General features: G+C 41.4%; 2 protein-coding genes across 2 annotated transcripts in view; one reads left to right on the top strand and one right to left on the bottom strand.

Moving 5' to 3' along the window:
• The first annotated feature begins 8,564 nt into the window (after positions 1 to 8,564).
• LOC134402501 (glucose-dependent insulinotropic receptor-like) lies at positions 8,565 to 9,611 on the top strand. The gene has a single exon (XM_063131974.1). The coding sequence runs from the start codon at positions 8,565 to 8,567 to the stop codon at positions 9,609 to 9,611; it is 1,047 nt and encodes a 348-aa protein (XP_062988044.1).
• A 2,728-nt stretch (positions 9,612 to 12,339) lies between these two features.
• ERICH6 (glutamate rich 6) overlaps positions 12,340 to 17,635 on the bottom strand; it is a 35,351-nt gene continuing 30,055 nt past the window's right edge. The window contains exons 14-17 of the mRNA XM_063131973.1: positions 16,559 to 16,644; positions 15,065 to 15,220; positions 14,557 to 14,791; positions 12,340 to 12,600 (exon numbers count right to left, since the gene is read on the bottom strand). Of these exons, the coding sequence (XP_062988043.1) occupies positions 12,340 to 12,600; positions 14,557 to 14,791; positions 15,065 to 15,220; positions 16,559 to 16,644 (738 nt within the window). The remainder of the gene's footprint in view (positions 12,601 to 14,556; positions 14,792 to 15,064; positions 15,221 to 16,558; positions 16,645 to 17,635) is intronic.

The following is a 17,635-nucleotide window of genomic DNA, read 5'->3' as shown; positions in this document are numbered from 1 at the left end:
TTTTATGCTATGTGCCTGGGAGGGAGGATACAGAGCCAAGTGGGGGGATCTGAGGGGGCGCCCATTAGTGTAGTGACGGGTAGAGGGAGATATGGCATTGCGAGAAGGACTTGCCAGTTTAGGGGAACTCGGAGCGGACAGTTAATGGCTGTCCCGTGTTCCGGCCCTCCTCGCACCCGCAGGTTTGTTGGTTGCCCTATCAGCCAGCTCTCGGGCCTAAGGATGCTGCTTTTAAATGCCAGATCAGTGCATAATAAGACCTCCCTCATCCACAACTTAATTGTGGATGAGGCAGCTGATCTGGCATGTATAACCGAGACCTGGGTGGTAGAGCAGGGAGGAGTCAGTCTCTCCCAGCTATGCCCACCGGGGTACTTGGTTCAGCATCAGGGTAGACCTGAGGGCCGGGGAGGGGGGGTTGCTGTGGTCTATAGGAACTCCCTCTCCCTCTCCAGGCTCCCTGTCCATGTAACTACTGGTCTGGAGTGTTTGCACCTTGTGTTGGGCCAACGGGACAGATTAGGGATCCTCTTGGTGTACCGCCCACCCTGCTGCTCAACAGGCTCCCTGGCTGAGCTGACGGAAGTGGTCTCGGATGTGCTGTTGAGAGCCCCAGACTGTTGGTTCTGGGGGATGTCAACATTAACGCCGAGGGCACCCTATCCGGGGTGGCTCAGGATTTCATGGTCTCCATGACAACCATGGGACTGTCCAAGTATTCCATCGGACCAACACATGTAGCAGGGCATACTCTAGACTTGGTTTTTGCAACTGGACAGGGAGATGGTGATCTGAAAGTGGGGGACATCACATCAGTCCCTGTGTCATGGTCAGATCACTGCTTGCTGAGGTTTAGACTTACAGCAGCTTTCCCCCTCTGCAAGGGTGGGGGACCCATTAAGATGGTCCGCCCCTAATGGATCCGATTGGTTTCCAAAGGGCTCTGGGGAGTTTTCCGGCTGATAGGGCTGGCTCTCCTGTTGAAACCCTGGTTGACCTGTGGAATGCAGAAATGACCCGGGCGGTTGACAGGATTGCTCCCGAACGCCCTCTCCTGAGTAGAGCTCATACGGCTCCGTGGTATACCCCAGAGCTGAGAGCGATGAAACAAAATAGGAGATGGCTAGAGGACAGATGGAGGCGAGCACCGAATGGATGTAATCAACTCCTGGTAAGTGCATATAATACAGCATATTCAAAGGCAGCAAGGGCAGCAAAAAAACTATCTTGCAGCCACTATTACATCATCAATCTGCCGCCCAGCGGAACTTTTCAGAGTTGTTCGGGGGCTATTAGATGCTGGCCCCAAGGACATTGTAGAACTCTCTGAGGACCGCTGTAATGAATTTGCCAGGCACTTCCAGGACAAAATCTCTGACATCCGTCGGGACTTAGACTCCAGTGTTATAGCAGTTGAATCTAGTGAGGTGTCCAGAGCGCAGGTTTGTCCTGTAATCTTGGATGAGTTTCAGTTGGTACAGCTCGAGGATGTGGACAAGGTGCTTGGACAGGTCCGCACGACCACCTCTGTATTGGATCCTTGCCCCTCTTGGCTAATAAAAACTAGCAGGGATGGAACAGCCAGCTGGGCCAAGGGGGTGATTAATGCCTCTCTACGAGAGGGAGTGGTCCCAGACTGTCTGAAAGAGGCGGTAGTGAGACCACTTCTGAAGAAAACTACCTTGGACCCGGAAAATCTTAGTAACTATAGGCCGGTAGCAAATGTTCCATTCCTGGGCAAGGTCCTTGAGCGGGTGGTTGTGGGCCAGCTCCAGACACTCTTGGATGAGACTGATTATCTGGATCCATTTCAGTCGGGCTTCAGGCCTGGTTTTGGCACGGAGACAGCCTTGGTCGCCCTGTATGATGACCTATGTCGGGAGAAAGCCAGGAGAGGGAGTGTGACTCTGTTGATTCTCCTCAACCTCTCAGCGGCTTTCGATACCATTGACCATGGTATCCTTCTGGGATGACTTGCTGAGCTGGGAGTGGGAGGTACTGCTCTGCAGTGGTTCCGCTCTTATTTGGCAGGTCGGATACAGAAGATGGTGCTTGGGGAACATTACTCGGCCCCGTGGACTCTCAAGTATGGGGTCCTGCAGGGGTCGGTTTTGTCCCCCATGTTGTTTAACATTTACATGAAGCTGCTGGGTGCGGTCATCCGGAGCTTTGGAGTGTGCTGTCATCAGTATGCTGATGACATGCAGCTCTATTTCTCCTTTTCATCTTCAGCAGGAGAGGCTGTGGATGTGTTGAACTGGTGCCTGGCTGCAACAATGGACTGGATGAGGGCTAATAAACTGAGACTCAATCCAGACAAGACTGAGATGATGTTAGTAGGTGATTCCGCTGACAGGATGGGGGGTGTTCTACCGGTTCTGGATGGGATTGCACTCACCCTGAAGGAGCAGGTTCGTAGCTTGGGGGTTCTTTTAGACCCATCATTGTCACTGGAGGCTCAGGTGACCTCAGTGGCACGGAGTGCCTTCTACAAACTCCGGTTGGTGGCCCAGCTACACCCCTATCTAGACAGGGATAACCTGGCTTCAGTTGTCCATGCTCTGGTAACCTCCAAGTTAGATTACCGCAATACGCTCTACGTAGGGCTGCCTTTGAAGACGGTTCGGAAGCTGCAGCTTGTGCAAAATGCAACGGCCAGATTGATTTTGGGAACCAGAAGGTTTGACCATATAACACCTGCTCTGGTCCGCTTGCACTGGCTGCCTGTATGTTTCCGAGCCCAATTCAAGGTGCTGGTTTTGACCTATAAAGCCTTACACGGCTTGGGACCACAATACCTGACGGAACGCCTCTCCCGACGTGAATATACCCGGTCACTACGTTCAACATCTAAGGTCCTCCTCCGGGTGCCTACTCCGAGAGAGGCTCGGAGTGTGGCAACGAGGGATAGGGCCTTTTCGGTGATGGCCCCCAGACTGTGGAATGATCTCCCTGATGAGGCTCGCCTGGCACCAATGCTGCTATCTTTCCGGCGCCAGGTTAAGACTTTCCTCTTTGCCCAGGCATATGGCGGCACATCTTAATCACCCACATGTTTAGTTTTTTAATGGTTTTTAATGCTTTATGTGTGTATGTTCTGTGTTTTAGAATTTTAAATTTTGTATACTTATTTTTATCTCAATTTTAGAATTTCTGTAAACCGCCCAGAGAGCCTTGGCTATGGGAGCAGTATATAAGTGTAATAAATAAATAAATAAATTTATATTATGCATAAAGTTCCAGGAAGTAAGTAGGCCTCAATGTACTTACAATTTCTATGCACAGATTGTGTATGAAACTAGAAGGGGTGTGTGATTGGATAGTGGCAGGGAAGTGCTTGGATTGGCTGTGTGAGAGGGGGAGGAGCTGGAGAAATGTAACGCTTTATATAGTATGGGCTGACAAGAGTGGGTGTGGCTTAAGATTCTGTGAAGTGAAGGGTAGAAGTGGGGTAGAGAGAGTGAAGGAGTGATTAAGGAGTGTGTATATGATTCTGTGGGGAGAACAGTGATATATGAGAGAAGTGGATGATTTATTGAGACTAAAGAAAGTTGAGTATATAGACAGTAGTATAAAGTGGAATCTTAAAAGAAAGAATTGACAGAAACCAATACGCTTAGAACCTTGTAACCATACGCATTTCAACGGAAGAAACCAATAAGCTTGTTCACGCACTTATGTTAATTCTAATTACTTTTAAACAACTGGTGTAGTCTGTGGAGGAGTGATGGAGGAAAGAACAGTTAATGGTGGCAGTGGAATGGGAAACTGAGGGCTAGGTTGCTGTGGGGCCTAAAGAATAAAGACAAGACAGGAGCAGCAGCAGTAGGCCTAAACCCTCACACATGACATCAGTACAGGGTGGATTGAAGTGGTCCTGAGGGCTAGTGGCATGGATAGTCCTGTCAGATAGCTTGTAAGCGACTCAGGATGAAGCCTAGACGTGGCAGGACATCCCAGTCACTAACCAGATACCTCTGGGGAATGGAATACTGGATAGAAAACACACAAGCAGGACAACTGGTATTCAAAGTCATACTGCCTCATACTGGAGGTAATATATAGCCATCAGTAGCCTTATCCTTCCTCCCTGACCCCCAGACATGCACATGTAGTGCCCCTTGGATTATGCGGTTACAATGAAGCATCATTCAGAGGAAGGTTTTTGGGGTAAAATGGTTCCCACTCCTTCTCCCAGGATCCTTCTCTCATTGATGCTATGTCATGATGTAGTGTTCGAAGGGGCATTGCAAATGGCGATGGTGACCAACAGGAGATGGTCCTCAGAGAAGTTCCACCGCTTTCACTTGTGGAAGTGGCAAACATATATTTAAAAAGGGGGAAGTTTTAAAAGCACCTGTAGTGTCATCACCTAAGTCTCACCCCCGCAAACTAATGCAGATGTTTAGCTCACCCACATTTGCAGACCATTTTTTGACACATCTTCAAATTACTGTACTTTTTAAAAAAAACTAACGTTAAAAATTTAAGCAGGAAAAATTTAAAAAGGTTAAACTCTTTACAATTGCTCTTCAATAAGCCAATAGTGCTTAGGTGTTTGTGGAACTGACAAAAAGGTTGATGGAGGACATTAAAGGCTGCAGTCCCATGTACACTTATTGGTGGGTGAATCCTATTAATAGTGCACTGCGGAGCACCCAAAACCATTTATCATTGGTTTCTTATATCTCAGTGTTCTTGTCTGCTTGTAATCTTTTTTCAGGGGCAAAAGAATTTGATTTGTGAGTTCTAATATGTCACTCCCATATTTTAAGAAGTTTTGTAACCCAAAGCAAAGCGTGTTGGTATGGTATAAAAGTCATAGCTCCTTGAAAACACGAAAGACAGGCCAACGGAATCCAAAGTCCTAGAAACAAAAGGCAAGCTGCGTTTTATACTTTGAGCACCAAACTCATGATATATATGAGATCAGAGTATTTCAGAAACTTCTTTCATTGTAGCATGAAGCCCTTTTGGCCATAACTAACAAAAGGCAGCACATATTTTCCAGTTGTGAGAATCAGTTCTGCAGGATGGTAGCATGAACTGTATGAACTGTAGTGTTGTTTTCTCATTGTTGTAATTAACTATTCTTTTAAAGACAGATAGAAAGCCTTCAGGCCCTAAAAGCTTAGCAAATGGTTCTGCATGGATAGCTTAGAAACAGCCAAAAGGTACAAACTCCTTTAAAACTGTTTGTGGAGCTATTATTGGAACCCTTCTGGTAACCATTAATGAGAAGTGACTAGTGATACCTGCCTTGCATTAGTTGACATAAAATCACAATCTGCAATAAATGTCAACTTAATGACTAGACTATTTGGACCGAAGATAAATTGACAGTGTATTAGAGCAAGTCTGAGTTAAACCAGTTCCGTGCAGCTAACTATCACAGAGTCAAGAACATCTGTGCCAATATGCTATAAATTTCTCATTTTTGTGTATGTGCCCCCCTTCCCACCACCGCCTTAACAGATTACTTCATTCTAGGAAGCTGAGCACTGAACATAGTTTTATTTGATTCATGCCAAAACACTTGCTTTTCATAATTTTATCAGTTCTTGTCCCCCTCATTTTGCCCTTGCTTTTTTTACTTGCAAAAACGCTAGAAACAAAATTATAATGTTGTGTAACTGGTGTGGATTTGGTTTTATTATTTTTGTTAACTAATTAGCTATGCCCTGACCTTCACATCTTGTTTAGCCACCTTTAAATCACAGTATTGCTAAAGAAAAACGGACCTCTTTGTTACACTTCGAACCACTGTTCTTCACACCTCCCTTTTGCTTCTACAGGGGCTCTATGGCTATCAAGGTAATCGTTTTACTGTGGGCTTATTTTTCAGACTCTTGGAAAGAAAGAAGGTTTAAAGATTTATTCGTTTTGTGGAGCTTGTATATTGTACTTATGCCGCAAACAATAGCCTCATAAAATCCTAACCATCCTTTCTATTCCACTGTTTACTTCTGACATGTATATTGATATGTTTTCCAAACCAGCAGTATTCTTCATCCCAGGCCACACAACTGGCCCCTACCTAAGCATGCTCCATTCTCTTATGCAAGGGAATCATATCCAGATTGACTCATCTCCTTAGCTATGATACTGTTACCTATAGAAAGTAATGTGTTTCTTCTCATTCCAGACACCTTAATTCAGTGATCTACCAAAGATGCTCCCATCAATTAGCTATGTTTACAGATCTCTCTTCCCCCAATGAAACATATTCAAACTAACCAACAATAAAATAGTACAGTTCCAAAAAAGAAAAAAGAAAAAAAGAAAAGATTATTCACAACCCACTTTCTAATGGTCCCCAAACTGTTGTCCCCCAACTACCTTATTCTTCTCAAGGCTCAGCAGGTTATGAAATTGTATCCTGGCTGATTGGTTAGTATCCTATAATCCAAGTTGAATTTAATTGACCAGACTACAAGTTGGGCCTGAATAATGAAAACCTGAAACCATTCTGCCTGACTGTGGCTTCTGTTTATAAACACTTAACCTTGCATGAAGCAGATCTTCGCTCATGTATGGTGTCTTCCTGATGTATCAATGAAATAAGATAATTTCAATCTAGTTTTTCACAATTATGGAGAAAATTAAAAAAAAGCAGCTGCATGACAGTTATTTGAAGTTTAAAATATGTGGTTGTTTCAACAGGGAGATAATTAGTCAAAGCACAATGATGTAGTCAAATTGGTTGAAACTGCTCAGCTTTACTTACTATATTGTTTGCATTACCAAAGCTCATGGGAGAGTATATGTGGTTGGTCTAAGCCATAATAAACCTTGAACAAACACTCTTGAGTATTTATACACAGAGAGAGATGGTAGGGGGAGGTCATGAACATTCATTACTTTTATCACATATGCTGCCTTAGTGTAAAAGAAAAATATTCAAACTTGCAGATAATCTCAGTTCCCAATGCATATGTAAACATCAAGGTCCTGCTGTGTATCTTTTTCTTAACTTCTCTGGATAAACTCCAGAGTTAGCATCAATAATGCTTTAAATCAATCATATTTCTTCATCTGCACAATTATTATTGATGGGCCAATACTGTAGCTTTTCTTGTACTGCTCTATCATATGAATGCAGTGAGAACCATCTCCCATGTTACATTCTTAATGGGATTTGTATACATCAGTTACATTCTTGCACATCTGGAAAAAAGTCAAGTGGTAAGTTGAAGCACATCCATTTTATTTAAATGAAGGGAATTGACTGATACATGTAAGGAAGCCTGTTACTTCTTTGAAATGGCTTGGGAAGCCATTTGCCAAGAGGGTGGGACTCCATTCATGCATCAGAGTTCCTGCATCCAAAAATGTCTTGTCCTTGATGTACTCACCAAATTAAAAATGGCAATCTACCCCAAATGATTTCTACCTTCTCATATTAATGTTTTGGATAATGAAAAAATGGTGGCCTTGTTGGGTGTTTTTTTAAGCATATGCTTGACATTATTTGCACCAGCATTTGATCTGAGGCCACTACGTGTAGGGATACCTACTAACCAAACTGTTGTTTTTATACTGTTGTTTTTATGTTTCTGATGGTTTTTTTTAAAAATCTTATATACTTTTTAATGTTTACTATTTTTAACTGTTGTATTCAGAGAGCTTCGGCTGTGGGGCGGTATATAAATGTAACAAAGAAATAACAAAATATCAGTAACAACAGTGTCCCATTTAATGCAGCTGCCCTGCTCTGAAAAGAAAATAGGTAATTACTGATTTTCAAAGAAGTTTAGATATCCCATTGCAATCTCATTAAATAGCATAAAGTATAGAAAATGCTAGCCCCCCATCCTGTCCTCTTTTGTTTAACAAGTCCTTCAAAACCAACCAGTCTTCTAAATCTTGGGCTCTGGTGAACTTTTCTGTTTACTTTTTTCTACATCTCTCTTGTAATTAAAACCTGTTTTCCTCCCTCTGTCAAATAACCAGTGACTGCAGTGACATGCTCTAGATGTTAATAGCCTCAACACACTGCATCATTTCCCTGCGTGATTGCATGGAGACATTTTAGATGCCTAATGGGGCGGGGGTTAGAATATATGTCTACTCTGTTTGCCAGAGTCCTTATCTTTTTGCGTCAAAGCCAATTTCAGGAATTGATCAAACAAGCCTGCCTCCTTTGCTGTTTTCTGCTTCCCAACCCAACTAAAGAGTTTGTTTTGCCTGAAGCCTTCAGACGACAGGACTTCAGTCCTCCGTGCATTTTTAGACACATTTCTGCCAGGTAAGGAGGGAAAAAACGGTATTCACCGACGGAAAAAAGAGAAAAGTTGGTAGCTGGAAAGATGTTGCCAATACTTTCATAGACACTTTCCATCAATCTGAAGAGATTAATCTGACAGTAGAACCAAGAATTCTAGCCACCAGGTCTTGATTTGCTATCCAAGACTTCAGCAATTCAGCTGCTATGTCATCAGCAACTTGTTAGCTGAAATGTGTGTTTACTTCTAGTTCGATGTTGCCTCTTGCGGATTCCATATAGCTATTTTGTATACAACGTGCATTAAGCCCAATGTCCTCATCAAGGTTTCCTAAAGAAGATGCGAACTATTTTGTGTGCAGTGCTACATGCCTTCTTGAGTGTCTTCATCCCAACTGCCAACCTGCTGGTGATCATAGTAATCTGTCAGCTGAAGAAGAAAAGACAGAGCAGAAACTATGTCTTCATCCTTAATTTGGCAGCTGCTGATTTGATGGTTGGCGTGATGTGCATCGGGGAGACAGTGGACGATGCAACGGAAGCACTGTTTGACACAAACCTGCTTCTTTGTCTCTTGCGGATCTGCATGAGCATCACTCCTTGCATTGGCTCCATTCTCACCTTGCTCTTGGTTTCTCTGGACAGATATTTGACAGTCAAGATGCCCCTTCGTTACCCCACTCTCATGAGCAAGAAACCAATAATCTTCTCTCTTGTTGTCCTGTGGACTATTTCGTTTTTGGTGGGATACATGCCACTTATCTCCTCACAACTGCAACAGAGCAATTTCACGGATAACTGTGGGTTTCTGTCTGCTGTCAAGAATGACTACCTGTACATAATCTGCTTTGGCATCTTCATCCCTGCCTTGCTGACCTTGATCTGTTTACATATTTCAGTGGGGAGGATTGCCTACCTGCAACACAAGCAGATCCAGCATGCCTGCCTACGTGTAGTTACTCCTACTGCACAACTCCGTCACTTCAAAGCTCTGAGGACAGTCCTGATCGTGATCATCTGCTTCATCTGCTTCTGGGGCCCTTATTATGTGACTGCCATTGTGAAAGCTACCTGCCAGTCGTGCAATCCGAGCCCACTGCTAAGGGATTTATTATTCCTTCTAGGAGAAACCAATTCTCTGATCAATCCTTTTATCTATTCACTGTACAGCAAGGATATAAGAACCCAGTTTGCTAGGCTGATGAAGTGTAAGGGGAAAGGAGAAATAAAGCCAAACAGATCTCTTGATCTGGCAGTCACCCATTTCAACATCAGAACCCAAAGTGGCTTAACCTCTGGAGGACCCACAAGGCAAAATTCATCTGGTGATCAAGCCTTTAACTCTCCTCCCTTCAACGGCTCTTCAAGTTGCAGAACAATTTCTTGATCTAAAACAGGTGGATATTTTATTGTGCACTGATGTTCAGTAAAGAGGTGATGTAGAAAAAGTCACAATCTGTAATCAAATTTTGTGAACCAAGTTTTGATTTGCCTGTTCTGTCTCCTGCTTTACTGGGCAGTCAACCATGTGATCACCAAAGGTGGGTTAAATAATAGGTAAATAGTGATGAATATACTTTACAGCCAGAACGCTTTAAAACTGGAAATACAATAAACTGCTATATACTTCTCCATCCCGTGTTATTTCTGGAAGCCCTGTTGAACAGCAGGAATCAAAGCAGGATGCTTTCCTGCACATATTCTGAATACAAAGGGCTAAAACCTATTTTCAGCTCCTCTGATAGAATCGCCTTGTTCTTCAGCAAACACCTGAACCAGTTATGTTATAATATCCAGTTATGTTATATATCCTCCTAAAGGGAGGGATGTTGAAGGTAACTATCAAACTTGGGTGCACTGAGTGGTTCCTGAGTAAGCACTTTGTGATGCTCACATGCCTACCTCCTTTCAAAACTGGTTCCAACAAAAGTATAGTATATTCTTTTGTGAGAGTAATTCCAGTTGCAAACTGTATGCCTTGGGTGACTTTCCATGAAGTAGGAATGATCAAGCCATTACAGTTATTAAAAAGAACATTCATTTTCAAAGATACTAATACAGAGCTGGGGTAGTGCAGTGCCATTTATTTTCCCTTCTGTGCAGTAGCTCAGTCTGTGGGATAACAGCAAGCTTCTGGCCACTGTTAACTCTTTGTGGTAGTTAACTCAAACATCAGACTGAGGAGGAAAATCGCTGGGTCAGATCTCAGCTCTGTCCTAAACTTACTGTTCTTGCATTCTGGCAAGCTAATATTCTCTCAGCCTCCACCACCCAGCAGCAGTATGGCCGTACTGAATACTAGCTTCCCTTAAAAGATATTTGAGTATCTGGGAAATGTGCTGTATGGTAATATTATGAACATGCCTATTCACTTAGGTTATGATGATGTGTCATTCCCACACAAGACAAGGACATGTTTGGCAGCCAAGCTTACATTCAAGTTCACATGAATTTTTTTGGTCTCCCTCACTGCTTGGTTCTAGATAGTCAGCTAAAGCACTACTATGGCAGAGGATGATTTTGGTTAGCTATAACTGAATATGTTCTTGATTTTTGTTTTCTTTGCTATGTTCTGCTTTGTTTGCCACTTCTATCTTTTTTTCTTTTCTTTTTTTTAAAAAAGCATGATTTAATTGACATTTTCTTGTTTGGCTTTATATTGTTAACTTCCTTTGGAGTCCACATTGAAGATTTAAATAAATAAGTCATACAAGGCAAAGATGGTGGCTTCAATTAAAGAAGGACAACTTTGCTGTTCAATAAAACAGTGACCTCACACATATCTAGACTTCTTTAAAGGTGCAATCCTATGCATGTTTACTCAGGTGTGAGGCCCATTAAATTAAACCGGGCTTATTACCAAGCAAGTGCCTAGGACTGTACCCTAAAACAGATGTTTGTACATACTTTGTGTATTGTTACTGCATTGTCCTTGTAAGATTTATGTTCCTTCTACCAATGTATCAGGTTCCACATATTGCCCAGATAACAGGATAAAAGGGAAGAGATGGGGAAATATGCCAGTTAATTTGATCAAGTATTAATTTTGGTGCAGTTAATTTGACCCAAGCATGAAACAAAATGAAATAAAAGCCCAGATTCATCCTTTAACTTTACTTTCTTATGCCATTCTCTTTGCTCTATTACAATGTTCAAACAAATTGTTTCGTTTAACCCCTCTCCTGCTGCTCTGAGGGCATACTTTGACCTGCACATCTATTGCTTCCAGTGGCTTCTGGTGTCCCAATCCTGACCTCCATGTTTCATAATATGGAGAGGAGAAATTTAGAGGATGAGTAAGCTAATTGACACACTTCACGTGTCTTTTAGGCTACCTGTTCAGAAATTGGTGTGTAGTATCTTACCACACTTCAATTGTTGGCCTTAAGTGTATCTATGAAGTCGACTTTATTTATTTATTTCCCATCTTTTTTCCTTCAAAGAACCCACAGCGGCATACATAATCCTCCTCCTCTCCATTTTATCCTCATAACAACAACCCTGTGAGGTAGATTGGGCTGAGAGTCTGTGACTGGCCCAAAGTCACCCAGTGAGCTTCCATGGCCGAATCGGGACTAGAACCTGGATCTCCCAAGTCCCAGCCCAACACTCTAACCACTACACCACACTGACATGCCACAGATATTTGAGTAAATATAACACAGAACTCACCCATACTGATAGGACTATTACAGGTGGTCATTTAAGGTTGGAGCTAAAGTAAAAATGTAGAGAAATTAAAGATTAATTAATCTAAACCAACGGTTTATAACACTGTCTAAGATCAACTTCCTACCCCAAATCTGGACTCAGTACCTTACTAGTAACAGCTGATTCATATGATACCAAAATGTCATATAGTTTAACCTCCTGTCTAAAGTTAGTTTCATAATTTCTCCCCCCACCCTCACCGCCACTTTTTTCCCCCTTGGCTGAAGCTACCTAATCTGGATAACTCAAGAAAGTACCACATGTTTTACCATATGTTGTGCAAAGCATAAATTAAATCGTTATTAAATATATCTTTAAATCTGCTTTTCTGTACACATAGAATCCCACATATTACTAAATACTCCTTAAAACAATGAAATTATCTTTATACAACATGATGATGATCAGGCTGGTGAATTGACTATTTCTGTGATTAATTTGTCCAGGACAGAGCTTATTTCACATTCTTTACAAAGGTATATTAACTTCACAGCCCGTTTCAAAAGATATGAAGGGAGCTGAAGTTTAGTCCACCAGTCGTTAGTAGGAAAGTCTAAACATCCATGCAGTTTAGCAAAGATGCGGAGAATCTTTATTCGGCTTGCAAACAGCAGGAGGTCATCTTGGGACACGTGCTTTGGCCATGGATGATGATCAGCAAGTGGCTTTAAGGAAACAAAATGCAGGAAATTAGCAAAGTGCACAAGTCAGACTGCACTTCTAGCCGGCAGAAATTCAATGGCTTGTATAACCAGGGTGGGTATTGATTTAAATCGAGAGAAATGAAGGGAAATTAAATCAGTAATTTAGATCGCCAAGGGAAAAGACTGGTTTTCATTGTTGGATTGAAATCAAGTTCCTTATTGGTACTTCAGATATTTCCTAAACAGAAGTAAATATTAACTGGTTGATACAGCTGCCGAAACATGTCAGTTCTCTGCTACCCAGATCCCATTTATTAACTAGGGCAAGGGGTGGGGAGCCTTTTTCAGCCCGAGATCTGCATTGGCCCTGGATAACGAAGTTGAGGGGCCCATGCCAGCAGTGGGCGGGACCTCAACCTAAAGTGGGTGGAACCACACCTAGCATTAGCTCCACCTACAAACTCACACACATTCTCACTCACACACAACATTCACAGCACACAAAAAAGGTGAGCTTGTGTTTCACTTGCCTCTTGCTAAAGTGCATGTGCAGTTTTGATATCACCCCTGCCTTATCCCTCCTACTCACCCTCAAAGAGTTAACTTTTAGGAGATGGTAAGTGGCAGATTTACTATATTTGTATTAAATTCAGACTTAATTTTAAACCAGGCTATTTAAAAAGAGTGATATTAATAAACCAATTTAAGTAAGTTGCTTAAAAACAACACTATTTTTATTCACCCTCATTAACACTGCAGAAATAGCAAGAGACATAAAGCCAATTCAGGTCATATGACTATTTCAGAAACTTCTCTGTTTGCATATCCACACCACCCTTGGTGAAACCTTGAGAGGAGCAAGGCTCTGTAAACCCTCTGTGGAGGTAATTTTTTTTAGTCTGATAATTTCTATTTCCTGCACTCCTATCCATTAGGAAAGGCTGTAGTTCCTGTTCTCTTCAAATGCCTCCGTATGAATCAAATCAAAAACATTTTAAAATGCAATCCTATGCACACTTACCTAGGAGTAAGTCCGTTGAACTCAATGGGGCTTATTTCTCCATAAATATGTATAGGATTACACTGTATGAACGTTAATGTATGATACTATTTGCCAAGGCAAGTCTTCAAATTGTAGAGTTGATGTCAATATAAGCTGGGGAGGCCCAATCACATTACAATTATGGGCAACCGTCTAAATGAGCGGAGAACCTGCGGCCCTCAGCCTAATTTCAGAAGCCCTCTGCATGCAAACAGTTCAGACCACTAACAAGAGTTATTTGCCAGTTCCTTCTCTGATAGCCCTCTGGGCAAGAAGGAAGAGGAAGACAGATAAAAGGGGTGATCCACCCACTGCCACCTTCAGCTCTGCATGCTTGTGACATACAGCCCCCTAGCAGATTACCTGTGGGGGAAACGTGGCCCTCGACAGAAAAAAATAATAAAAATGGAGCAATTTCTAAGAAGTGTCATAGAGCAACTTTTTTACTTCATGGCTGACCTGATTTAACATTTAGATACTTTTAATGTGGAAGTTTTAAATAAAACCACATAATTTGTCTCAATTAGCCAGAATTCTTACTTCAAATTTTATGTAATTTTTTTAAAAAAACTTTTTGGATTTATAACTTGGTTCCTTTTTGTGTATGGATGTTCAGTAAAACAAAAACCCAACAACTAGTCAAAGCAATAGCATTTTTGATTATTTAAACATTTTGGACATCCCCTAGATTATCTGATCAAGTGATGTTGAACTAGATACATCCTCTTGTGCAAACCAGATCAGTTTTGTGTTGGTCTTTGGCAAATTTAACTTCATTTCCAAATAGTTTGAAGCAAGCTGTTCTATTTCCTCCCCACCCTCACCCCAAGGCTTTCTATCACCCATAAAACAATTCCACCATCTCTTGCTCAACCATGTGTTAGAACATGTAAACTCATCCACACACGCAACCTAGTTCCTCTAAAATAAAGTACCTTTACTTTTGTTCCTACGTTGATTTTTGCTTGTTTTCCCATTGCAAGAAAAGAAATGGCTATTTTGTCTTGCCCAAGTATTCTGACGCCGACATTCAGGTTCAAGGCTAGAAAGACAGGTTTAAACAATACACTACTGGGGTTGCGTTTCTGCAAGTTGTTCGGCCAGATCCACGTTTTCACTTTGTTGCCAGCTTCATCCGAATAATGTCCTCCTTGAATTGTAATATTTATCCTAAATGTGGAAAATAATAACTTGAGAAGAGCTCCAAATCGAGAGGGGCGGGGGGAGATCCATGAACTATCGCCCTGGCCCTGATCTGCAAACCTCATCACACCTAAATAGTGCCAGATCCAAGGGGAAGGGAGGAGCATTTAATAGGAGTGCATGTGTTTTTGAAGCAGTAGCAAATCCCACCCTCTCTTTGTATTAAATAGAAAACATAAGAGCACATACTAAACGTAGAGCAATCCCACCCACCCACCGCTCTAATTTAAATGAACTTACCATACAATTCCATTTGAATGATAGCAAGTCCCTTTACCACAGGACTCGAACACAGCTTGGATTTCAGCATTCTCAGGCTTGTCTTCTTGAACGATACAGATGTAGCCTGCTTGCTTCTTTTTTACAACAATGATGGCCAGGTTTCCAGATGGATAGCTGTATACAGATAAGGTTCCTATGACCAGGGCTGGGCAGGGGGGGGGGAATGGGGCCAGTTGGCATGGGCCTACAATTTTGTGGGGGCTTACAAGTCCCCCTGGGCAAAGTTGCTTGATTTTGTTGTTGTTGATGATGAATTTGCTCAAAGAAAAGCACGTAAAGCATTTCTGAATGTGAAGAAGCGATGTCTTATATACATCTTGAATAAAAGTGCTTGCCATTACCATTTTTTATAAATCGTTCTAGTTCATATGTATTTAGAATTGATTAAAAAATACTTAATGAGCAGTTTGAAATGGTGCCTACATTTCCCATCTGGCCCGGGCCTACTACCAGCTTTGCCTGGCCCTGCCTATGACCCCATTACTCACTTATTTATTTTATTTATTGCATTTCTATACCGCCCAATAGCCGAAGCTCTCTGGGCGGTTTACAAATTTAAGACAATTCAAAACAAAACAGTATAAAACCATAATGTAAAATACAGTATAAAAAGCACAACCAAGATAAAAACAGCAGCAATGCAAAATTACAAATTTAAAATACAAAGGAATGTTGTCACATTATAGGTCGTATGGATGGTTTCAAAGAATTCATTCTTTGGGTGTGTGTATGTGAGGCAAGGGGCATTCTTTATTATTATTATTATTATTATTATTATTATTTATTTATTTATTTATTTATTTATATAGCACCATCAATGTACATGGTGCTGTACAGATTACACAGTAAATAGCAAGACCCTGCCGCACAGGCTTACAATCTAATAAAGTTGTAGTAAACAATAAGGAGGGAAAGAGAATGCAAACAGGCACAGGGAAGTGTAAACAGGCACTGGGTAGGGTGAAGCTAAACAGTATAGAGTCAGAACAAACTCAATATTTAAAAGCTATAGGGAACAGAAAAGTTTTTAGCTGAGTTTTAAAAGCTGTGATTGAGTTGGTAGTTCTCAAGTGTTCTGGAAGAGCGTTCCAGGCGTAAGGGGCAGCAGAAGAAAAAGGACGAAGCCGAGTAAGGGACCCCACCTACAATTTTTAAACCCTGTGAGAAACAGTAACAAGTTCTGTTTTAATGGTAGTTGTTTTAATTGTTGTAGCTTGATTTGATTATAATTTTATAGAAAGGTGGATTATAAATAAAGTAAATAAAACAATAGAAGTCATTATAAAGCACAATAATATGCTCCGAGGGGTGTCATGGAATAGATCCATGACTAGGGGACTAGGTTCACCTGTCATCGTAAAGATGTTTTGGCTATCTTGGCACTAACTATGTCACTGTAGCCCTTTGCACCTGGTACACTGCAGCCGAACAAGATATACCACCAAAGGATACAATATTTGCGCAGTACCGTCTGGAAACATGGTAAGAAACTTCACACCGTTTTTATAGTACTGTTGTAAGAACTGGTTTTTCACTAACTGCATATGAAAGAAAAATAACACACATTAAAATTGTTTTTTTTGGGGGGGGGTGTTGTGAGAATCGGTATTCAAAATGCAAACTCACTACACGAAGGCTGGCAACAAAAAAAACCTGCCCTTCATCACATAGGTATGCAAAGGTATGGTCGAGTTTCCCCTTCGATTTTTCCCCCTCTGGGAGTTGATGAGTTTCTAGTCATGCCTCTTCCCTTCCAATTCTGCAATCCTGCAGCTAAGTGGTTGTTAATAGATGACAGTTCTGGAAGGGAAGGAGCCAAGGGGAAATCGGTCCAGCCAAGCCAATGGGGTGAGCCCTGCTGTCCTGCCTCTTGCTCTGCTGTGGCCAGGTGGAACATTATATAGACAAACATTCAAACTACCATTCTGCCAGCAGCTGAACAACAGCCCCCAAAGCCATAACCAGCCCTATCAAGGGCAGAGAGCCAACATGAAGTGATAAAAAAATGGGTTAGGCAAAACTGGTGAAGCTAATACATATATATATATATACACAGAAATATCTGATATTATTTTATCTGTGCAGGCTAAAAACACATATTAAACACACATTCAAAGACAATAGAGGAAAATACAATACTGTTCTGTAATACCCAACAATACCAGAAGTAAATCTAAATACATTTCGACCTAAAGTCTTCGTCAATGGTCTAGTACATAAAAATGGTTTAGTATGTAAAAAGGTATATGAGAAGATAAAAGGGCTTATACAGTATATACACACACACTTCACATCCAATTTCCTCACAACTATAAATAATATAGAACACTGCAGTGTCTCCATCTGTGAATATAAAAATGTCTTTTAATTTATGTTTATAATCTGCGTAGATTTTTTTTAAAAAAAGTATAATATTATTTTGTCTTCAGTTTGCCTATCACAATTGTTTTATTACTATCTAGTTCAGGGTTGGAATATACTTCCTCTTTGTTTAGCGAGCCAACATGTACATGACTTCTAAATATTACA

The sequence above is a fragment of the Elgaria multicarinata genome, chromosome 8 (genome assembly GCF_023053635.1).
Source record: "Elgaria multicarinata webbii isolate HBS135686 ecotype San Diego chromosome 8, rElgMul1.1.pri, whole genome shotgun sequence".
Lineage (NCBI taxonomy): Eukaryota > Metazoa > Chordata > Lepidosauria > Squamata > Anguidae > Elgaria > Elgaria multicarinata.
The sequence above is the reverse complement of the archived record's forward strand: the minus strand, read 5'-3'. Positions and strand labels throughout refer to the sequence as shown.

Coding starts and splice junctions, on each gene's coding strand:
- LOC134402501 (XM_063131974.1), top strand. CDS start 8,565: ATGCGAACTATTTTGTGTGCAGTGCTACATGCCTTCTTGAGTGTCTTC.